The sequence below is a fragment of the Artemia sp. Qi Xiang Cuo genome, chromosome 18, assembly GCF_049724085.1.
Source record: "Artemia sp. Qi Xiang Cuo chromosome 18, ASM4972408v1, whole genome shotgun sequence".
NCBI lineage: Eukaryota > Metazoa > Arthropoda > Branchiopoda > Anostraca > Artemiidae > Artemia > Artemia sp. Qi Xiang Cuo.
The window spans coordinates 16,933,599-16,958,339 of NC_142811.1; the positions used below are offsets into that span (position 1 = coordinate 16,933,599).

A 24,741-nucleotide genomic window follows, 5' to 3' on the forward strand; every position below is an offset into this window, starting at 1 on the left:
AAATTTCTTTTTTTATTACAATAATTTAAATTATATTCTCACGGAATTTGGCAACTGAATCTCTCAATCCCCGTAAAGCTCTTTTAAAAGATACAAAAACTACTTATTTAACATAAAAATTTCGTTTTTAATGACAATCAAGTAAAGAAAAATCACACGGAATTAGGCAACTGAGTCTCTCAAGCCCCGTAAATATCTTTTAAAAGATAAAAAAACAACTTATAAACCACAAATATTTATTTTATAATTACAATCAATTAAAGAAAAATCACACGGAATTAGGCAACTGGGTCTCTCACGCCCCGTAAAGCTCTTTTAAAAGATACAAAAACTAATTATGTAACATCAAAATTTAGTTTTTAATGAAAATCAAGTAACTAAAAATAACACCGAATTAAGAACCTTAGTCTCTCACTCCCCGAAAAGATATTTTAAAATATACTACATCTAAGTCTATAACACTAAAAATTAGTTTTTAATTATAATCAAGTAAAAAAAAAATCAAACGTAATTATGCAACTGAGTCTCTCAATCACAGTAAAGATATATTAAAAGATAAAAAAAATAATTATTTAAAAAAAAAATAACTATTTTAATGAGCATCAATTAAATAAAAAACACACGGACTTAGGCAACTGAGTCTCTCAATCCCCGTAAAGTTCTTTTAAAAGATACAAATACTACTTATTTAACACAAAGAACCCCCATGTAACTGAACCCCTGTATAACTGAAACCCCTGTACAACTGAACCTCTGTGCTTAATTTCATTACGTTTAATATCTAGTCACCAAATGCTCCAAGCCTCAGAAGAAAAAGGGATTTTGAAAACAGGGAGCCCGATTTACGAAAAAAAAAAAGGGATACCCCCCGTGCAACTGAACCCCCCTTGTAACTGAACCCGTGTATAACCGAAATCCCTCCGTGCAACTGTATCCACTTTAACTGAACCCTCGTGCACCTCACCCCTCTCTGCAACCCCCCCCCCTCCGAACACATTTAATCCCAATATTTTTAAATTGACAATATTTTTAAAAAATTACTTAAGTATTATAAAGACCACATCGGCGAGGTAAAGCTAGGTCAAGTAACAATGTCATTCTATCTTTACTTTTCAATTAAGCTATTGAATAATTTATAGCAATGTCCCTTTTAAGCTTATAATAAAATATATTTTCTAAAATATCTTTTCGCAAAAAAAAAAATTCGTAAATATCTTAAAATAAATAAGTAATTACCCATTTAAAATTCAGGACTCTTTCTATTAATGAAAACCATGAAACGAATTATCTAAATAATATGTCTTGTAGTGTAAACCAGTCCTTATATTCAAATCATAATCGACAATCAAGTTATAAACGTTCCTCTCAACCCATGTAGAGTTCATAGTAATAGGCAAATGACCCTGGTAACCCCAATGCATTGAAAACCTACACGCATACCCGCTGACTCAGGCGTAAGTTTGCGGGTAGGATTTCAATTCATTGTACGGTTACTACTAGTAAGAAGCAACATTAGAACTTAAAACGAACAGAAATTATTGCGTATATGAGGGGGTTCTCCCCCAAGTCAATACCTCGCTCTTTACGCTACAGTTTTTTTTAGTGCTTTCAAAAGAGCTATCTATTCTAATTAAACGGCCTTTGTGATTCAGGGGTTTGTGAATTAAAAAAAAATTTAACTTTCGACATAAAGAGCGTGGTATTGACTAAGGGGAGAACCCCCTCCTATACGTAATAAAAAAAAAACAAGCAATACGGCTCAATAGTAATCGATACTTTTAAAAACAGAATTTTGATGTCAATAAATGTATCAAAAGAATGGGCTTATAATGCCGATTCTAAATATATAAATTTAATTAAGTTTAGTATTAGTCATCAAAGGCTACGAGCCTGAGAAAATTTACCTGATTTTTTAAAGAGGGGGGAAACATCCCCTACAAGTGAAAGGATTTTCATGAAAATCCCACCGTCAGATTCAGCGTATCACAAAACCCTGTTACATAGGTTTCAAGCTCATATCTGCAAAAATCTGCAGCTTTGTATTTTTTGCCAGAAGAAAAATATACGAATATAGAAGTTAGTTACGTAGGTTAATTTGTAAATTACGTCAGAACCAAATTTAGAGACCGCCATTTAGCAAAAGAAAAATTTTTATGCAAATTTTGTTTACTTATTCAATGACGGTGAACCAAAATAAAAGCTGCATTAACTTAAAAAACGATCAGAAATTAAATAAAAAAAACAAGTTTTTTAAGCTGAAAGTAAGGAGCGACATTAAAACTTAAAACGAACAGAAATTATTCCGTATATGAAAGAGGCTGTCCCCTCCTCAACGCCTCGCTCTTTACGCTAAAGTTTGACTCTGTCTCACAACTTTATTTTTTAAAACAATAAAAAAAATTTAGCGTAAAGAGCGTAGCGTTGGGGAGGGGACAGCCCCTTTCATATGCGGAATAATTTATGTTCGTTTTAAGTTTTAATGTCGCTCCTTACTTTCAGTTTAAAAAACTCGTTTTTTTTATTTAATCTAACAGACAAAAACTATCTGTCGCTCTGTGGTTAAATGGTTTGAAGAATATTCCGGATGAAAAGTGGCTTTTATCTATTCAAGAATATGATTTGATGCGAGAATAACTCATGCAGAATTCTTGTGCGCGCAATTCAAAGATAATAGTTAATAAGTCCAATCTTGGGTCAATGAATGCCAATACTATTCAGTCGCATATTTATTGACCAAATGCATTACTTACCAGTTAATTTTAACACTATTTATAATTGCAATTTCGCAAGGTCCAAATTTATGGGGGGGGGGGGTGCAGCCAAAGAAGATGAAGCGGAAAATGAAAATAAAGCAGATAAATAAATTAAATCTGGAGCTGACTTCGAACATGAAATTTGATTTTAAAAAAACTTTTAAAAAATTAGCAATAAAGAAGTTTTCTTTTCTTTTTTTGGATAGAGAAGGTGAAAAATAAATTCGCTAATTTTTCGGTGGTCAAGGATAAAAAAAAAAGTTTGGCAGTCCCTAGTGTAGGATTTCTTAAGGAGGGTAAATATTTGAATGAGTTACAGATTTATGAGTGTAGAGACAACTTATAAGATGGAGACTAGACTGACCAACCCTTCAGCAATGTTAAATTAGCTATTATCCTCGGAGGATATGGATGCCAAAATGTTTTTTGCCAGAAAATTACAGGAGTCGGTAATTGTATTAATTTCAACGACATGTGGCAACACCACTATATTTAGTGGCCAATTATATGTAATAGATCTACATTACTGTGATATTACTTGCAAGAAACGTAGCCTTTCGTGACTTTTAGTTTTTCTTTTGAATTCCGCGCAAATTTTTAAGCAGAAGGCTATCCAGTTGCCAATATAATTTTAAACGTACCTTAAGGGGAAGTTTCGTGCATTTCTAAACAAAAAAAAAAGAAAAATAATTGTCAGCTCAACAAATGTTTTGCTTTTAGGCGTGATACATCTTTACAATTCGATATCTTTATGGAAATTACATCACAGAATCCAGCATGTCTGAGAGCCCTAGAATGGCGGTCTCTAGCTCCTATCTACAAAACAAAGACTTTCGTATTTTTCAACAACTCATAGTAATAGGCTGTAAGTAAACAGCAATCCATGTAAATAGTATATGAAACCTTTGATTAGAATGTATATCTATCTATCTATCTATCTATATATATATATATATATATATATATATATATATATATATATATATATATATATATATATATATATATATATATATATATATATATATATATATATATATATATATATATATATATATATATATATATATATATATATATATATATATATATATAGTACCAGGAGCCAGGCAGCTTTGCCACCGGGCCCCGGCACTCGGCAGGCTTCTATATATGGATTCTGACTGTTGCTTTTCTTTTAACAACAGACTATTTGAGCCTTTTCTTCATGTCATGACGTGCAAATAGACCTTAAATTAGAAGTGCTACCATTCTAAAATTACATCGTTTTTTATTGGACCTTTAACTTTTACCTTGGCTTGTCTTTTGTCATTTTGAAAGACATATCGCCAAACGTTTGTTTCTTTTAAATGTTCAGGTGGTGGGACAAAAACTTCATTTCTTCCAACGATTTATCTAGTCCAGGTTTTTGATTTTACAAGGTATGGAAGGCATTGGCGACCATCCTTGTTTCTTTTAATTGTTCAGATGGTGGGACAAAAACTTCTTCTTTTGCCTTGGCTTGTCTTTTGTCATTATGAAAGACGTATCGCCGAACCTTTTGTTTCTTTTAATTGTTCAGGTGGTGGTACAAAAACTTCTTTTTCTTCCAACGATTTATCCAGTCCATTTTTTTATTTCCAAAGGCATGGTAGGTATTGATGACCTTGTCCATGTCAGAATCCAAAACCCAATCACCATTTTCAATTTGTTTGGTTCGTTATACCTCGGCTTATCTTCCGTCATTATAAAATACATATTGCCGAACCTTTTTTTTAACAAAGGTATGGTAACCATTGATGACCTTATTCATGTGAAAATCCCAAACCCGAAAATCCCAAACCCAATCATCATCGCTATCATTTTCAATTTTGACACGTTTTGATTCTCGGTGTCCAGGTTGATTTTCATTGACTCGCTGCTTTTCATTTTCATTTTTGACTCGTAAACTTCTTCAGTGTCGTATATCCTCTAGCGGTATTTGTCTTTGCTCTTCATTTTCATTTTTAACACGCTCTAATTGTCGTTTTCGCATATCTTCTAACCGCCCGGGTCTTTGCTCTTCATTTTCATTTTTGACACGTTTTTTGATTTTGATTACTTCAAAGAATTCAACAATGGCCGTTGCTATAGCTGTCCGTATTAGTGTTGTCGCAATTGAAGGTCCAGGTTTTCGATTTTCATATCTCATTATGTCTGATGATTTAGGAGTTGGTTCCAAAGAATCAGTTTTTCTGTTAACTAAAACTGAAATCTATCGTTTTTTGGATGTGTTAACAGATACTGTATTATATAAGTGGATTATTCGGTGGAAACCCAACAATCTTATTTATTATATGCATGAGATCGTTTTTCATTCGAGAATATCCCAGGATACCAATTTTCCCGAAACATATGGAGCTTTTTCGACAACAAACATACTTATATATATATATATATATATATATATATATATATATATATATATATATATATATATATATATATATATATATATATATAATTATTGATCACTTATAAAGATAGTATATATATATATAAAATCTGATTTCCATTGTACTTCCAAAAATCTAAAATTCAAGAAGTTTAAACTACTCATCAAAATTTGTTTGCAATAAGAAATTTCCAGTTTTGTAAACACGGGGAAACACAATATCTTGATGAAAATTACACTATAAAATTGTATTGTTATGAAAATTACGCTATAAAATATGTGCAGGAACTCTAATACTAAGATTTCAAGCTCCCATATGCAAAAACACAAAATTTTGCATTTTTCCTCGAGAAAGTTAGAAACGGGTATGCGTGTTTTTTCCCCCAAGGGTGACCGCATCGAACCAGTGGTCTAGAATGTCGGGAGAAGAATATATACATACTATCTTTATAAGCGAGCAATAATTGTGTATTTATGTATTCTTGAAAACGGCTGCATATTTTTTTGGGAAAATTGTTTTCCTGGGATATTCTTGCCTAGAAAACGGTCTAGATGGGTCAGAAATTTGAGAAAATTCGTTAAGAGCCATAATTTTAAGGAAAAAAATTCATGTGAGTGACGTAATTTTTGTATACATCGGCATTGCAATGACATTGTCACACTTGTCTCACCCATGTGAAAAAAATGAAGATTTTCATGCATGGAAAAATTTACATTAAATTGCTTAAAGGCAAAAAACTGGTAATTAGAAAAATATTTGTATATATTTTAACTTGGGATTACAACAATTCAAAAACTGAACGTTTATAATATAAACGTAATATAATATATTTGTGTTACCGTGAATGTTTGAAATCCGATTAATATCGACATTCACCGGTGAATGTCCGAAATTCCTTTTTCTCTGCTTGTATTCAATTAGCTTTGCCAGTCAGCTTTTACAGTCTTTTGCAGGCTATGATGGTAAAAGTTAAACTTAGGTTAGGCTAGATTATGGTAGTTTAGGTTACGCTAGGTTAGATTGGGTTATGTTAAATTTAGTTACAAATATTAGAAAGAGGTTAAAAAGCTAATCCAACCTAGCCTAACGTAACTAACCCTAATCTAGTCAAACCTGACCAGTTGTTATCAAACCTTGCATTAAATTGAAAAAGTTGACTGGTAAGGCTGACTAAATCTAAGGAAAAAAAAGATATTTTGAACACTCAGCGGTAAAAGTCTTTCTATCGAAACGGACAACAGATTGGGCAATGTTTAGAAGAAAATGAATAAAGAGGAGCAAGAAAAGTAGAAAATAAAGTAGAAAGTAGAAAGTAGAAAAAGTAGAAAGAAGTAAAGAGGTCGCTCTTTTAATGCCCTTAAAGTGCCAAGTACGGAAGAATCTGAGTATGGTCCCGTCTTCATCCAAGCACATAGTTCGAACCGTGCTTACAGCTGAAAAAGTATAATTAATAGGAAACCTTTGGCGAAGAATCAGTCGAACAGACAACCTGCTACTAAAAACCATCACTCTTCTTTGATGTGTTAATCCAAAGACAGTTAGCATACAGCAAGTCAATGCCCGAAACAATGTAATAATGGCCAAAAAACACATAAAAAGACCATGATTCAGACCACATGTGGGAAAAGCAAATCAATATACTTTCCGTTACCCATCAAGCATCCTTGACTTAAAATCAATGCGTGTCAGGAGGTTGGATTGATGCAACATTGTCAAATATTTCCCGAAATTTTTGAAAACCGAAACAACTGATAATAGCCGTGGTTAATTTCGATCGTGCATGCAAAAGAGATAGAACAAATTACCCATTCAGGTTTCTTCCAGCTGCTTAAAGTGTCAAGTTGCAGCGTCAATGTTATTCTTCATTTGAAATCTTTCGAAAAAAAATAGGGTATGAAGTAAAGCTGCTAACGGATTGCTAACAACATTCAATTTAGTAAATTCCATGCGATGACACACTTCGCGGTAAACAATGAAACGTGCATAATTCCGAAATTGCAGAATCGCAAGCTAAAATTACTGGCGTTACACTAATAAAGGCAGTAGTGTCGGCAAGATTAGTAGATTTTAGTAGCCCAAGTTTATCACAGTTCTTATTGACTCTGCAGAATAAAACAAAACCACAAAAGCGATATTTCTTAGCCTTAAAAAAAAACTTTTGGTAAATATATACGATGTTCCATAACTGAAATAGGGACAAGGAGAATATACTACTTGATTCCTTTGCATTATTAAATTAAAAAAACAAGTTTTTTTAATTGAAAGTAAGGAGCGACATTAAAACTTAAAACGAAGAGAAATCATTCCGTATATGAAAGGGGCTGTCCCCTCCTCAACGCCTCACTCTTTACACTAAAGTTTTTTATTGTTTAAAAATAGAGTTGTGAGAAAGTCAAACTTTAGCGTAAAGAGCGAGCATAAACACGCATCCGTGATCTTTCTTCTGGCAAAAAATGCAAAATTCCACATTTTTGTAAATAGGAGCTTCAAACCTCTGCAGTAGGGTTCTCTGATACGCTGAATATGATGGTGTGATTTTCATTAAGGTTCTATAGCTTTTAGGGGGTCTTTCCCCCTTTTTCGAAAATCAGCCAAATTTTCTCAGGCGCGTAACTTGTGATAGATAGGACTAAACTTGATGAAACTTATATATTTGAAATCAGCATTAAAATCTGATTCTTTTGATGTATCTATTGGTATCAAATTTCCGTTTTCTAGAGTTTCGGTTACCATTGAGCCGAGTCGCTCCTTACTGACAGTTCGTTACCACGAACTGTTGGATTATATTTGGAAAGAGCATAAAAAAAATGATTATTGTGTTCACCTTGTTACTGAATCTCTTTTATGTTTACCAAGCTTTTAGTTTTTTTTAGCTTTTAGTTTTTTAGCTTTTTTTTTGATTTTGTAAGAAGAAAAAGGTGATTTTGATTTTGAAAGACTCCAATACTTGAATACTTCATGTCTTCACTACTAAACAGCTAATTTAGCGGGCTTTATGAGCGGGCTTTTGTGGTATTTAAGTTGATAAAGTATTTTTAGGGATATTTTCATTGAAAAAACCTGCAGAAAAAGACAGCTTGCCCTCCCTTGATTTATCAAAATACACACCCCCTTCGTAAATGTTAGTGAATTAACGCGTCCAATTATTGAATGAGCTGTTAATAGCAGGTGAAAAGCACATCCCTTTTGTTGTATGCGTTTGAGCCAAGCTCTTACTGACGAACTTAAAACAAGCGCAAAAAACCGAAACAAGATTGCAGCTGAAAGAAAAAAAAACACGACAAAAAAAACACAGCAAACACAGGTTTTCAACACATGTCTTTTCTTCAGCACTTGTAGGGACTTCGATTCAGCCAAAAGCATAAATAAATACTAATCAAAACTATTGTGAGTACTTTTTACCCCAAAGTATTCAGAGCTCCCTCTTGGTTTTTTTATTTTATTTTTTTTTGTCCCTTTTCTAACTGTAATGCCATGTTTTGCGCGGTACACTCCTTCAAACACATCTTAAGTTGATTCAGACATCGACCGACTTGTGCTACGAAATTATTCCGTAAATGAAAGGGGCTGTCCCCTCCTCAACACCTCGCTCTTTACGCTAAAGTTTTTTATTGTTTTAAAAGATAGAGTTGTGAAAAAGAGTCAAACTTTAGCGTAAAGAGCGAAGCGTTGAGGAGGGGACAGCTCCTTTCATATTGGGAATAATTTCTGTTCGTTTTAAGTTTTAATGTTGCTCCTTACTTTCAGTTAAAAAACTTGTTTTTTTACTTAATTTCTAAACGTTTTTGAATTAATACAGGTATTGATTTTGGCTCACCGTACATGAATAATTATAACGAAATTTGAATATTAATTTTGCTTTTTTTGGTTAAATTACTTTCTTGAAAGTTGTTTGATTTTATTTGCGAACGTTTTTATTAGTAATAAATATACGAAACTTACGATTTAACTAACGTAACGAACTTCTGCATTCGTATATTTTTATTACGTATATTAGGAGGTTCACCCCTTAGTCAATACCTCGCTCTTTACGCTAAAATTTGAATTTTGTTCCAATTCTTTAAGAATAACCCTTAATCACAGAGGCAGTTAATTAGAATAAATAGCTCTTATGAACTTACTAAAAAAAACTTTAGCGTAAAGAGCGAGGTATTGACTAGGGGGCGAATCCAATTATATACGAAATAATTTCTGTTCGTTTTAAGTTTTGAAGTTGCTCCTTACTTTCAGTTGAAAAACTTGTTTGTTTGTTTTTATTTAGTTTCTGATCGTTTTTTTAAATAATGCTGGGAAATCCGGCACCCCCTTCATAGTAATATTCCTTACCCCATGAAAACTTCCTTAATGGAAAGATCCTCCCACGTAACCCCCGACCCCCCCCCCCCTCCGCCACTACCAGAAAAAAAATCCCCACTGAAAACGTCTGTATACGTCCCAATAACCAATACTATATGTAAACATTGGGCAAAGTTCATAACTTACAGCCCTTCCACAGGGGACTGGGGGGGGATTAAGTCACCCTCAAAGACATAGTTATTATATTTTTCGACCATGCTGAACAAAATGGCTATTTCAAATTTTTTGATCGGGTGACTTTGGAAAAAAATGAACGTGGGAGGGGGCCTAGTTGCCCTCCATTTTTTTGGTCACTTAAAAAGGGCACTAAAACTTTTAGTTTTCGCTTGAATGAGCCCTCCCGCGACATTCTAGGACCACTGGGTTGATACGATCACCCCTGGGGAAAAAAAACAAATAAGCACGCATCCGTGATATTTCTTCTGGCAAAAAATACAGAATTCCACATTTTTGTAGATAGGAGCTTGAAGCCTCTACAGTAGGGTTTTCTGATAAACTGAATTTGATGGTGTGATTTTCGTTAAGGTTCTATGACTTTTAGGGGCTGTTTCCCCCTTTTTTCAGAAATAATGCAAATTTTCTCAGGCGCGTAACTTTTGATGGGTAAAACATTAAACTTGATGAAACTTATATATTAGAAATCAGCATAAAAATCTTATTCTTTTGATGTATCTATTGGTATCAAAATTTCGTTTTTTTGAGTTTCTGTAACTATTGGTCGCTCCTTACTTACAGTTCGTTACCACGAACTGTTTGATAGAGAATAAACTACAAAAGAAAATAAATAATAAATGCATAAAGTAAAATATATGGGATAATTACAGCATTTGTTGATTTTAGTGTTTAAATTGCCCATTGCGAATGGTAAAACACGATCAGTAGCATCAGTCAATACCAGGTTGCAGATAACACGGGATAGGCTGAATTCCCAAATTAGTAAAATAGCATTGTGAATAGGCCTTAATCAAGCCTAGATGCAAATTTGCGTCAAAGTCCACTGGATATTGCCGGGTAAACCTTGCTAAAGTGGCCTCTTAATGAAAGCAAAAACTCAACAATGATAGACTCTACAGCGAGTCTAGCGAGCGGTACATTCTTGGTTGTCTGAGTAGAGTCTGTCGTCTAAACCCTCCCCCTCAAAACTTGAGCACACCGGTACTTGCTCTATATTCGTGGGGAGGGAATTCGGTTTCAGGCATTATGGATAAATGTTTTTTTTTTTCTTCAAAATACCATACAAAATTAAGAGCTAATGATGATTGTGACGAGAGAACAACAATTTGCAAGATTGGTTTTAAAGTTCAAGTGATAAAAATTACGGTCATTGTAACCAAAATATACAAAGCTTAAGAGTTTTTAAAACTGTATCTATCTTAACAATAAGTTTTCTGTGGTATTTAAGGCGGTATTTCCGCGGTCTATGATTATTTTTCCTTTTATTGTTTTTTTTATGAATTACTAAAAATATGTGTTCAAATATATTTTGGTGTGGTGTAACTGAAATTGCCTTCTATACATTATTGATTTTACCAATTTTTTGTTGTTTTCGATCTGGGGTAGCAAAATTTGTTTTTAAGCAATTTCCTTGTGAAAGTACAAAGGGTCAATCATAGCACATTGAAGCTTCTAGTGGATTTAAACTCTAAAAATAGTCCTTAAAGCGGAATTAATTTATTTGGCATCTGAGTTATTATTAAATAATAGTTGCAAACAGTTAAAAAAATAACTATCTCATTCATTAGAAATTAACGACATAACAACCTAACAACACTAATTCTATAATTAACCATTTCAAAAATATAACGATGAAAACATCTGTTCAAGATTCATCCGTAACATTCTTTTGAAGGCAGAAAAAAAAGATTTTTTCAAACATAAATAATAAAGAATGGTTTTGGTAACGAAATTAAAGCGCTGCATTCGCTTCACGCCGTGAAGCAGAACTTGCACAGTGTGCTGTCTGTGTCACTTTCTACTGTCCAAATCTATTTATATTTCTATTTTTGCGAATCGTAAACTACAATCTTTTAAAATCATCTTTATAAATTTAATAGTGACCTGTTTACTTGTGGGTAAACTGAATAAAATAGCAAAATGCCGAGGGGCCGTTGACAAGCCACTCGGACAAGAACCATAAAATGGTGTTCCATATGAACCCCTGACGTGAAGTGAGGGTAACCCCTGCATTCGCTTCACGCCGTGAAGCAGAACTTATTCAATATACTTTCTCAAGCAGTTGCGCAGTTTCTACTACGCAAAATACATTTATGTTTGTATTTTGTGAATGTAACAACTAATAATTTTTTTTATTTTTTTTTTTCATTTTTATCTTTATACGTTTAATCATGGCCTGGCTACTTGTGGATAAACTAACATAGCTACTGAATGCAATAGCAAAATGCCGAAGGGCAGTTGACAAGCAACCCAGACAAGAACTACAAATTTGATGTTTCCTGTTAGCCCCAGATGTGAGATGAAGTGAACCACTTCTTGTCCCAGGGAGCATGGAAAGTAGATAAGGTTCCTTGGCCGATATATTGAGAAGCAACAACGCGTCAGTTGGAGCAGTGGAATAAAGATGCTGCATCCGCTACAAGGTAACAGGGAGCAGAGCGTATATCTTGTTGTTATAATCAACAGTGTGATGCCTATGGCATAGATATATAGCTCTGCATAAAAGCACTGCAAAAAAAAGAAATAGATTAAGGCCTGGTTACTGGTGGCAGTAATATTCCGGAAGGTTGACAAGCAGCAATCATCTATATTGTTTTCCAGGAACAAATTGCAGCAACAACATTCAGATTACAGCTACTAAGGGATGTTACTGATGTTCCATGGTGAGAACCAGCTGTTACGAATGTGTACGGTAGGCCCTGCCATGCGCACAAATACATGGAAGGTTAAAGTCATCACTTAGCCAATTTTTTGAGAACGATAAAGAATTGTTGACAACATCCATATGAGAGCTATGGGTATTGACCCTTGGAAAGTTACCATGAAAAAGCTTTGTTGTCACTTTGCATTCCAATCGGTAAATGAAAATCTAACTCTAGTGAAGTAGGCTAATGCAACCATTTAAAAACGCAACATCGACCCGACTATAAAAATGTTCCAAAAGTGCATGGAGACAAATTTTCTTTTGATTATTAAGGAAGTGATGAATCTTTAGTGAAGCTGGTAGGCTTACCAGCGGAACTCCCTTGTATGATTTGAAGAAGAAGCGGAAAAGCCTTGGGAAAGAATGATAAAAAAAAGGCCCCAACTATTTCAGGCCCTATTCCACGTCTCCGTTTCCCTCATACACTGGTTCCTCCCATCCAAAAAAAAATCTTATATAAAAATCTACATTTTAATAGTGTTTTTCTTCCATCCCTATGTCTATCAATCTGGAATTAAATCCGGGCAATGCAGGCGTGTATTTGGTAAATTACAAATTACCTTTATAAAGTAATTAACTAGGTAAGCCCTAATTGTAACGGGAAGAAGGAGGAGTCAAAATAAACAATGGTATGCAACCCGATGAAAACCAAATCAAGTACCAGTTCTCGAAACAGTAAACAATCAGTTAGTATCAGTGCCTCACTCTGAGTAGGTGAAAAACAACTTCTTAAAATATAAGGAACTATATTACTCACTTTTCGTACTGAAAGTAAGCTTTAACCTAATACACTTCTCCACTCAGTCAAAGTTCTTAGTTAGGTCAGTCAAATACCTTGGGACCTGTTTTGGAGTTTTACTTGATTTGTCTCCTGAAATTAAGTGTGTTTCAGATGTCAAAGGATAATCTTCTTAAAAAGTCGGATTAGTTGCATTCCAGTCAATAAGATAAGCTTGGATTAGTCTCCGAGACATGCAAAAAAGTAGGGAGTTGCCATCCCCCCCCAATATTTTGTGATGCTACTTATTCGCTGTTTGGATAAATTTTAACAACCCATACCCATCGAAATAGATTCCAGTTTTCATTTCCACTTCGACACTATCCTTTTTCTGTATGATACAACAGAAACACCCTTCGATTTCCATTCAGCAGTATCTCCAAATATATTATATATGGTTGATCTTGGTCGGAATAGAGTCCTAATTTTTGTTGTTGCATTGTTTCGCATTATGAACCAAGTGTTAATGAGGGATGAATAGGGAAAATAATTTAAGTGAACACAATCAGCAAAGTTTTGTATATATAGTTTATACCTGAGGTCATGTAGGCCATGTAGGCTAAATCTAACCCCATTAGCAGGAGGTCAGGTGATTTAAATATTTGAAACAGTGTTTAATGGGGAATCGAAGGGTGGTACTCTTTTAAATTACAGTGCTTAGTTCAGAAGAGGCCATGTACAAGAATGTTACCCTACCCCCTTAATGAATTTAACAACTTGAGGGTAAATATAGATAAGCAAATTCTTAGGCCTGAATTAAACCTCTTCTAATTGGAAGTTCATCAAAGTCGGGAAAAGAAAAATATGCTTATGTGTTTTGTCTATGAATGTGATCTATTTTTAGAGGAATGATCAACGAAACACTCGAGGCCATAATTAATGGTGGAATCAGCTAATATACCACATTATGGGGAGCCTAATGGTCTAAGCTCATTCCACTAGAGCCATTCGTCTCCACACCCTAACAAATAGAATCACTTGATAATAAGGGGCAATATAAATTTAAGATCAAGGTTGGAATTAGCTGAAGTGCTAGCCCAAAGAGGATGAGTGACATATAAGTAGAAATTGGTGCTAGTGCTGACAAAAAATTAGCAACGCCATCTAGTGTTTGATGCGTGGCATTTGGTCTAATAATGCGGCAAAATTAGTGTGGTTACTGCAATTGATGGAACTGGTGTAGCAATAAGTGTCTATTCCCAGCTTCTGAAAAACGTAATTACGAAGGTGGAAAAAATGCCAAGAAACGCCAAACGCTAGATGACACTGGCCCCTTTTTTGTCAACACCTGTGCCAGTTTCCAGTCTTTTAAGTTACCCATATCCTCAGTGACAACCCTTCAACTCAGATTCTTGTAGGTTTTGATACAATTACGAAGTTGTTATACTTAAAAAACTTGTACTTAGAGACACTGTTATACTTGCAATGTTTTTAAATCTTCAAAGTTGAGGCATTGTTTTATTAAACTTATTTCTTAAATTATCAGGATACAGGGAATTTCCATCCCTAGGTCATTGGGAGTCCCCTAGCTTACCAAAATTGCAACATGTTTCACAGGATGTACACTGGCGGTTTGCATAAAAAATTAGCTTTAGTTAGTCCTTATATACCAATCCATCCTTGGTCAACACCAGGTCAACTTCTATGCTTAGGGTTAAATTCAGCTTTTTAGCAGAGACCGGTAAGTCCTATTTCTTGTAAAATATTATTGGTCTGAAGGGTTTCATCAAGTAACATCTTGAAGGGGATGTGTAGTTTTCTCTGGTCCTTTTACTTTATATTCCAAGGCCCTTAACGAGTCAGTTTCTGCCACACCTATTGATTCAAGCAATGCTCAGTTAGGTCTCAGAAAACAACTGCCTACTACCTAAAAATTATTATTATCAATTTCAAAGAACTTAATAATTGGGCGCAAAATTCAAAAGTGTAACCATCAAATGTACACCTAGATTTAAAAACGATTTCAAACTTCAAAATAAGCATTAAATATGAAACAAAGCTGTAAAACATAAAAGTCGTTCAAAATCATTTCTCAATGAAGAAATTCACAAATTTTATTTCTACTCTCCTAATTTTACAATTTCTTGCTCGAAATTCGTCAATAAATCTCTTCGACAGCGTTTCAAATTGTAAGAAAATTTAAGTAATAACTGTTGAGAACACATCTTAAGTCTAAATCGTGTAGGTTGACCAATCAACTATCAAATAAAGACTTTTAAATAAAGAATACCCAAATAGCTATATTGAAGGAAGAGTATTTGTGACTCATTTACCTTCTGCACTGACAAGGACTTGGCAGAGGTTTTTGCCAAAAAATCTGCTTTATCTGCACTGGGTCGTTGCCAAAAAGAGGTCTCGGCTGAAATATCTTCACTGGGTGACAATTACACTCTTCTGTTTCATGATTATGTTCCTTCGTTGTTTTATCGTATGTCATGTGTAGCATAGCATATGTAGTATAACAATAATGCTTCTGTAATCAGTTAATTACACGAGTAAAATCAGTTGATTACACGAGTAAAATCAGTTGATTATACGAGTAAAATTGAAGTAGAAATTTTAATCGATGTTTCCTGAACATGATCCCTTTTCCAATTAAACTGCATTGATTAGAGTAATAATTGTAAATGTATCAATTGACCTAAACGTGTTTTTTTGTCATAGGAAATAATTAACTAAAAAAGCTTTTCCTAGAAAAATTTAAAAAAAAGTAAAAAGAAACATTAAAGAATAAAACGAGAAGAAATTAACCAAAGAAAGAAAGAAATCCAAGACGAATAAAAATGAAAATGAAGGCTCTAATGTCTGAAGCTTACAGCCGTAAGTCGTTGGGTCAATAGCTTTCAATATAGGAACGCGTACCACGCTTTGGGAGTTTCAGTTTTCCTTTCCCGCCGTGTTGCTTAATCTTTTTCTTCTTCTTAAGATGCCAAGCCTTCTGGAGCTCACTTCGGTCTCCTTTTCGCTTCATGACGATTTTCTATCTGCAGGTGATGAGGGGTCACTAAGTCTTTCTATTATCTGTCCAATCTAATCACAAGTGTTATTATACCTCAAGAAATTGAAGATATTTCTATGCAGCTGTCTTTCAAAGTTAGCCGGTAGGCCTGAGAGCAGCAACACGTTGAGTTCAGGCTGGTCGTTCGCATTGATGAAGATCTTCCTAATATCTACTACTTCTCGTTGGATGAATTGACATCCAAAAATAAAGTGGCTCAGGGATAGTCGATCAGAGTTGCAAAATCTGATGCATGGATAAGCTTGTTTATGCCAAGAACACTCCTCTTTTCTCTCAGGATCAGAGAGTTGCTTTTAATTCTATAATAAAGAACACTAGCTGCCCTTGAAGAACGGGAAGAGTATTTTTGTTTTTGAAAGAGTTCTTCTTCTAAGCATCTCTCTGAAGTGGGGTTGATTGGAATATCTAAGGACCTGCTGGTCAGCTGGTCTGCTACCGCATTATGATTGATGGCTTGGGATATGCTGGAACTTGATTTTAATAAGGACATTTTTGAAGACTAGTTATTTGCTCTCTTATTGTCCTCAGCTTTGAGTCCGTAGTGATTTACAAGTTTATGCTTTATAAGTTCAAATTTTCTCTAGTGGCCATCTTTCGATTAGCAGTGTGGACTCAAACATGCAAGGGACATTGTTATTTAGGATTATTCTCAAAGGACTTGAATTTCGCAGACAGGTGCGATTTTTTTTTCAGAGTGAATATTTGACAATTCGCATGTAAAAACAACGGAAATATTTGGACTCGGATCAACCTGGCTTAGGCCTACTCTAATTTCATCTGAATTCTCGAAAGCAAAATTTTTATAAAATTTAAGGAATATGATTTTCGCGTCGGTAACATTTGATTCGAATTTTAATCAAAATCCTCAATTCTCATCAACAGTATCTCATCAACAACAACACTTTAACAACAATATCTCCAAACAACATGGCAATCATTACAAGTCTAAAAATTACATTTGAAGACGGGGAATAGACAATGATAAGTAAATGGAATGTAGTAAGATTCTTTTTTATATTTATTTTATTCTTTTGTGTTTGTTACCCATTTTTGTTATTGTTTCTGGTTATTCAAACTGTAAATTCTATGTTATTATTTGCTGGCATATCATCCTTTTTTTGATGATTCAGCAGCTCGTCACTCTAAGTTAAAATAGTATGGTTCAATATCTTTTTAGCTTATTTTTGACAATTTTTCACTCACAATTCTTCTTCTTTTTTTAATTCGGTGCCCGCTGCTATAAAACTGCAAGTAGAGATTTTTTTCATCAAAAATTGAATTCCGGATGTTCCTCAGTTTTTTAGGATATATATTTTTTGCCATGGCCCAAAACGGCTTTTATGGCAATAAATATATATATATATCTATCTATCTATAGCTTTATGTCGAGAAATCATTCTTTTAAAGAAGTTTTCAAAAGTGCTGGTCGCCCCTTTTGTTATACACCTTTATACTATTCTATGCAGTCAATAAGACTAATTTTCCAAGTTTTCCCATATTAAGATAAATGCTTTTAAAAGAATGAAAAGTTTTATAATTAAGCTAAAGCGACAAACATTTTGCTTTACGATATTCTTAATAATAAATAAATAATAAATATAATCTTAAGTTTTGTGTGGGATTTACGAAGCTCTTTTTTTCTTGTTTTAAAAAGCATTATCATATAGACTTGGCTGGATTAATTTTTTTAACCTTTTACAAGCGTCTTAAACATGGATCGGAGAGTTCTCTATTAAAATAGCTTTAAAAGAATGGTATCCCTTAGTGGATCTATTGTTGTTTGTTTTATTTACATAATAAAATATTTCACATAACATGTGAAATATTTTTTGAAGAAATTTAATAAGCAGTGTCAATTTTTAGATTGCTGAAAATGGAAAAATCGGAACTTTGCAACGCGCAGTTATGTTTTTTAAATAAGTTTGATAGGAAGATTTCAATTAAATTCTAGATCAAACGTCTCATGTGCAAAAATCGCATTCCTTAAATTATTTTGCAAATTTCGCTTTCAAAAATTCAGATTATAAAATACGAAATTAGAGCAAGCTTCTACTCGATTCGGACAGGTTTTTGCATGCGAATTGCCAAATATATAAAAAAAAAATTCACACATGTCTGCGAAATTGGTCTGTATGGTCCGAGCGGGTCCACATGATTCTTAGAGAATGATCCGAAATAACAATATTTTGTGCATGTCTGAGTCCAGACTATAACTCATAAAAGCCACAACAGGGAAATGGCCACAACAGAGAAGGTCACAAAAAAGAAAACCCTTGTCCCTTAAGCCCAATCAGCATCAGGGTTGCCACCCCTAGTGATTTATCACTATTTCTAATGTTTTTTTATACTGCCTAAACAAAAAAATCACTAAATCAGCGATTAAATCACTAGATTATAGGAGAAAATCAGTACATTCTAGTGGTTATTTCTCCGGGCGGCAACCCTGATCAGCAGTAACAAACCTAAAAGAAGTAACTAAAATGAAACTTAATTTATTTAAGTGTACTTTGAACAAACTTAATTTGTCAATTGGAATAAAACATTTACCACAAGGAGTCCAGTGCGGAAAGAAAAACTGAAAACAAATTTTGCAATTCCCTGTTTCCCAAAGTGTGGTTTGTGGAGGTTTAAAAGAGGTGGTTACATGCACCTCCTGGAGTGCGAGAAGAGGTTTAAGAGGTCCGCATTTCAGAGGAGCTTGGTGGGGGTATGCCCTGCTCCGCAGGCTATTGACCATGAAACTGCATCTCCGACTGAAATTAACAAACAAAGAGCCAGGTTATGATGATCTGTCATATCAACACAAACAATTGCACCCTTCTCATTCATTCAGATAGATGTTATCATGGGCGCCCATATGGGGGGGGGGGGCCGGGGGGCTCCCACCCCCCCTGGCTGAATGATGCTGCCTTATTTTTATATTTTTGTTCTGAGATTTATATTATATAGCATTAAAAGTACCAATTAGATGAGGTTTGCCCCCCCTGGAATTCAGCTTATGGGAGCCCATGGATGTTATTCACTACATAACTTTTACTTATCTTTATTATGTAGTATTACTCACTACATAACTTTTACTTATCTTTATTATGTAGTGTTATACACTACATAACTTTTACTTATCTTTATTATGTAGTGTTATTCACTACATAACTTTTACTTATCTTTATTATGTAATGTTATTCACTACATAACTTTTACTTAGCTTTATTATGAAAGGTGCTGCTTCAAAACTAAATTTTTAATTTAATTTAATTAATCAAAATAGAATTGTTATTATTTAGAACAAAATTTATATAAAATTTTATTACAAATTATTTAAGATTTTTTTCAATATTTAGAAAAAAAGGAGACAGGCAACTGATGAAAAAACAGGTTACTGATCGTGGAACCGCTTCTCAGACTGAAATTATCTGAGTTATTCATAATATTTCTGTTGTTGTTTAGTGTTACTATTGTTTTGTTTATGACAAAGTATGTTTATGACTGTTTTTCTTACTTTTACGCTCCGTCCTTTCCATGCAGATGGTGACGAGTTTCCAAATAAACACACATAAATATAAGTTTTATTTGTCTTTATTACGAAAAATTAAATAAAAAAAACAAGTTTTTTTAACTGAAAGTAAGGAGCGACATTAAAACTTAAAACGAACAGAAATTATTCTATATATGAAAGGGCTGTCCGTTCCTCAACGCCTCGCTCTTTACGCTAAAGTTTTTCATTGTTTAAAAAAAATAGAGTTGTGAGAAAGTCAAACTTTAGCGTAAAGAGCGAGGCGTTGAGGAGGGGATATATATATATATATATATATATATATATATATATATATATATATATATATATATATATATATATATATATATATATATATATATATATATATATATATATATGACGGGGTTTCAACAAAAAGTTGATGATGAAGTAACAATACTTTTTTTCCAGAAATATGGCAATTAAGCCGTTAAGGCTCCTGGTTACTGCACTACTAATAGGCAATGCATTCGGCCAGTCTGCACGTAACTGTCCAGACAACAGAGTGAGCTTTGAACTAGTGACAGGATATGTTTATTCAGCACCTTCGGACCTTCTTGACAGTCAGCCAGGTGTATTGATGCTAACAGACTGTATCAACAGTTGTATGCAGAATAGGACTTGTCAATCAATTAACTATGAAACCGGACTTTGTGTTTTATTTGGGTCAAGTGCTGATGAAGAACCAGGTAGCTTTTAGCTTTTTATTCTTTGTTTGCAATTGCCATGATTAGGCTCAAACAGGTTCCGTCCAGGCCTGGAATGCAACTTTTATGACACAGATTATCGATTAGGTTTCACCAAATATATCACTTCAACATTATTGCAAACCTCAAAAGCCATCCGATCAGATGATTTGCCTTCCTGAAGCTTGACAATGTACAATGACATTGCGCGGGCAGAACGTTATCCAGTCCAATGCAAGTACGGACTGAGTGTTATCCAATCTAATCCAATGACATTAAGCGAAGTTGCCCGGGCGGGTGAGTTTTGTTATTTAGCCAATGAAATTAAGGATCACTTCAGCCCATGTATTTTGCTGGAGTGAGAAATCCGTTTACCCTTCAGTCTGTGTTCAGGATCTCAGACATATTTTATCATGAATTTGTGTGTACCAATGTATATTAATAGAAGTTAATTTTTTAAAAGAACTTATAATGAATCAGTTATCTAGGACAAGGGAGTTCAAATTAGGGCCTCTATCTCAAATACAGATTATCAAACAGGAAGTAAAATTCCTGATGCATTTTACAAGCAATTTCAGAGCTTAATGTTTGTGGTACAATTGTCTACGTGTTATTTTTCTGCTCTCTTAGGGTTCCAGTTTATCAGCAAAATCCAAAACATTTTCTATCAATCTAAAACTGACCGGAGGTGGTTTTACAGGGGTGACAGAGGGGGCACTTGCCCCAGGCACAAAAATTTTAGAAGCGTAAAATTTCAAATAAACTATCTAACGGTTATAATCTATTTATAATTTTGAATTTTTTTTTATTAAAATACAGTAGAGGGAGCAGTTAATAAATAAAAACGATTCATAAATAATTAAATGATTAATAAAACAAAAACAATAAAAAACAATTATGCAATAATTAAAATAATTAATATATTAATTAATTTTTTTAATTAATTAAAATTAATTATTTTAAATTCATTCAAATAATTAATAACAACTAAATAATTTAAATAATAAATTTAATGTAATCAAAAATGAAACAATGATTAATTAATAAAATTAAAAAAATAATTTTGTCAATACATGAAAATTTTGTTAAAATTTTGGCTGGAGAATTTTGTGGGAGACAGGGGGAGGTGCTAACCAACATTTTGTTCCGGGTGCAAGAGAGGCCAGAACCGCCACTGTAACTGGGATTCAGCTCTATCTATCTACCAAAATATACTTTCGAAATTTAGTGTAGGCCTACATGGTTTTTTAAATTGAAAATACGTTGAATACTGGTTTGAACTTTTGGAATAAGGACAGTTTTTTCCTTTTGGTGCCAGTTGCAGCTGCAGACTTGTCACCAAATGGCTCTATTTAGAGGGAACATATACCTAAACACAAACTTATAAGAGATCATTTATCTAAGAAAAGGAAGTTCAAATTGGGACCTTCTATACCAGGGAAAGATTATCAAACAGGAACTCATCTATCTAAAATAAAATATTTTCTCGAAATTCAGCTAGTTGCATTGATAGGACATATTTAGACTCACTGGTAAAAATAGTCAGAGGCGGTGGGTTTCTCAGCGCCCATGGGCAATGTCAGTAGCGGTTTTAGGCCTCATAACCTAGGGGGGGGCAAATTACATCTAGGTATACCAAGGTATATAAAATAAAATTAATTTAAGGTCACATGTAAGGAAACTGGGGGAGCAGTTGCTTTTCCAGCGTGTCTGAGCTCACCAGCATGTAAGGGACTGCATAAACACTACAGAACAGGATCTGTCAATCCATGTAACTGGATTATATATTGTATTTGGGTGAAATGCTTATAATGATACAAGTAGCTTATTTGTTCTATCCCCTGTACAATGTCTTCAACTTTTTTAGTCTAATGTGTCCTTTCCAAGGCCAAATGGATGATCTGCCAGAGCCCTTATGATGGTAGCAAATAGTCTTTTATATTCAAGTTAAATAAAAAAAAGGTTTTTTTTTTAACTGAACGTAAGGAGCGACATTAAAACTTGAAACGAACAGAAATTATTCCGTATATGAAAGGGGCTGTCTGCTCCTCAACGCCTCGCTCTTTGCGCTGAAGTTTGACTCTTTGTCCTAACTCTACTTTTTAATACACTAAAAACTTTAGCGTAAAGAGCGAGGCGTTGAGGAGCAGACAGCCCCTTTCATATACGGAATAATTTCATATACTTTCATAACTTACAGGCCTCTCCCCACGCACTGTGGGGGCTCATTTTACACCTAAGGACATAATTGTTTGATCTTGCAGCTACAGTGAACAAAATGGCTATCTCAAAATTTGGATCAGATAATTTTGGGGAAAAATTGTGGCGTGGGAGGGGACCCAGTTACCCTCCAATATTTTTGTTCACTTAAAAAGGGCACTAGAACTTATAATTCCCATTGGAATGCACCCTCTCCCGATCTTATAGGGCCATTATTTCGACAAATTCACCCCTGGAGAACAAAAAACCAACAAATAAAAACGTTTTCACTAGAATTTTATTATATTAGAGTCCTAAATATGGTTGCCCGTGGAAATTCTCCGGAGTGGACATGCCTGAAAGACCTGTCCGAGGGGGTTACGAAAACGGTGCCTTTTGCTAAAATATTGCTGTTTATCGTATCTTGAAGAATTTTGTACTTTTGTATATTTTGGAATTCCAAAATATGAACCCAGTTAACTGTTAACTGACATCCATGTACGGTGATCTTTAAAGATGACGAATATTGCTGAAGAAGTATTGCCCCAATTACATTCCCCAACATAAAAACTGTAAAATTACACTAGGTTCACCAGTAATGTCTTTTATCAAGCTGAAAAAAGCAGAACAGTACCATACAAAGCAATTATGGTTTTTCGCTTGTTAGGTACGCAAAACAGTGGCTCCAAACATCTGTCTCGATCTTTAGGGCATTCTGTGAAAACCTGACTATAATTAGGTTTTTCAATTTAATTTTTAACTTATTCATTTTCAAATTGAGTCTTGCTAATAGTCAAACCATTCAATATAATGAACCCCAAGTAAATAGTAACCCCTTGATTAGGTTATTCTCTCTTCAGAGACGCTACTGCCTGTTTAACGACACCACCTCGTTGTTATGGATAAATCTGACAGACATTGTAATTTTATACAAGTGAATATATGTGTTTTTTAGGAGCTTTAACAGTTTCCCAATTTCCTGTTTTTACAATTTACGTGCAGAAGAACTGTTTGGGTGCAAGACCTGATGGACCAGTTGCTCTGCCAGTCTTATCAACCACGAGAGGTCAATCATCAATCCAAACAACAGTAAATACATTCTTTGCCGATGCTACAGAAGAAGCTACAGGTAATTTTCTAGGGTCTTTGCTTGTGTAAAATTGTTGTTAAGATAATTTTAGTTACTGGGCCGAGAAAGAGTTTGATCTGGGCAAAGGAGCATTCAGATCTTATAGGCCCCTTAGCAAGCAAAAAGAAGATACGAAAATGTCCATCTATTTATCGTCGCATATGCATAGCTCTTACTCTTCGGGCCCTAAAAATATGGTTGGCCCAAAGAACTAGAAAGATGACCCTAAAAGGAACCGGAGAACAATTGTTTAGACCGAATTATACTTTTTTCAGCTATATAAAGCTTCAGTATTTTTTTAACCCTTCAAGTGAAAAGGACCTGCTAAAATTCAAAATCTCTCAATTCCCATTCAATTCAAGAAATTTATTATAACTTATTAAATATTTTCACTTCCATTGGCTTGCCAAAAATTAAAACTTTGAATGGCATTGCAACTTGAACTTCATAAGATAGATAATGTCGTCATCGTCATAGAACATCGCAATTTCTTACAGAAACAATATTCGAAATAATTTGGAACTTTATAACAGAGATAACGTCGTCATCGTCATAGAGACATCGTCATAGAACATCGTAACTTCCTATAGAAACAATATTCGAAATAACATAGAACTTTATAACATAGATAACGTCGTCATCGTCATAGAGACATCGTCATAGAACATCATAATTTCCTATAGAAAAAATATTCGAAATAACGTAGAACTTTATAACATAGATAACGTCGTCACCGTCATAGAACATCGTAATTTCCTATAGAAACAATATTCGAAATAACATAGAACTTTATAACATAGATAACGTTGACCTAATACAGAGCTGTAGAGGTGTTGATTCAACCGTTGTTGAGACCAAAAAACTGCAGATATACAGCAGAAACTGTAGATAATGATATCCAAAACAGAAAGTACTTCAACAGAAAACATTCAATGTCTTTTTGCTTTATTCAGCTTGATAGTGCTGCAAAATATTAATACATCATATTTAGTGT

The 24,741-nt window shown here is 34.0% G+C and overlaps 2 protein-coding genes and 1 long non-coding RNA gene across 4 annotated transcripts in view; 1 reads left to right on the forward strand and 2 right to left on the reverse strand.

Moving 5' to 3' along the window:
- Positions 1-15,721, reverse strand: part of LOC148941257 (uncharacterized) — a 36,549-nt gene extending 20,828 nt beyond the window's left edge. The window contains exon 1 of the long non-coding RNA XR_016143293.1: positions 15,453-15,721. This is a non-coding gene — a long non-coding RNA (uncharacterized LOC148941257). The remainder of the gene's footprint in view (positions 1-15,452) is intronic.
- Positions 1-24,741, reverse strand: part of Atg16 (Autophagy-related 16) — a 274,634-nt gene that overhangs the window by 128,827 nt on the left and 121,066 nt on the right. The gene's annotated exons all lie outside the window — the stretch shown is intronic.
- Positions 13,079-24,741, forward strand: part of neo (ZP and PAN domain-containing protein neyo) — a 34,930-nt gene continuing 23,267 nt past the window's right edge. The window contains exons 1-3 of one of the 2 annotated variants that reach the window (XM_089104477.1): positions 13,079-13,172; positions 20,145-20,422; positions 23,574-23,747. In XM_089104477.1, coding sequence (XP_088960603.1) covers positions 20,149-20,422; positions 23,574-23,747 — 448 coding nt within the window. In that variant the 5' untranslated portion in view covers positions 13,079-13,172; positions 20,145-20,148. Of the gene's footprint in view, positions 13,223-20,144; positions 20,423-23,573; positions 23,748-24,741 lie in introns of both variants that reach the window. The other variant, XM_089104478.1, reaches the window with a different exon arrangement.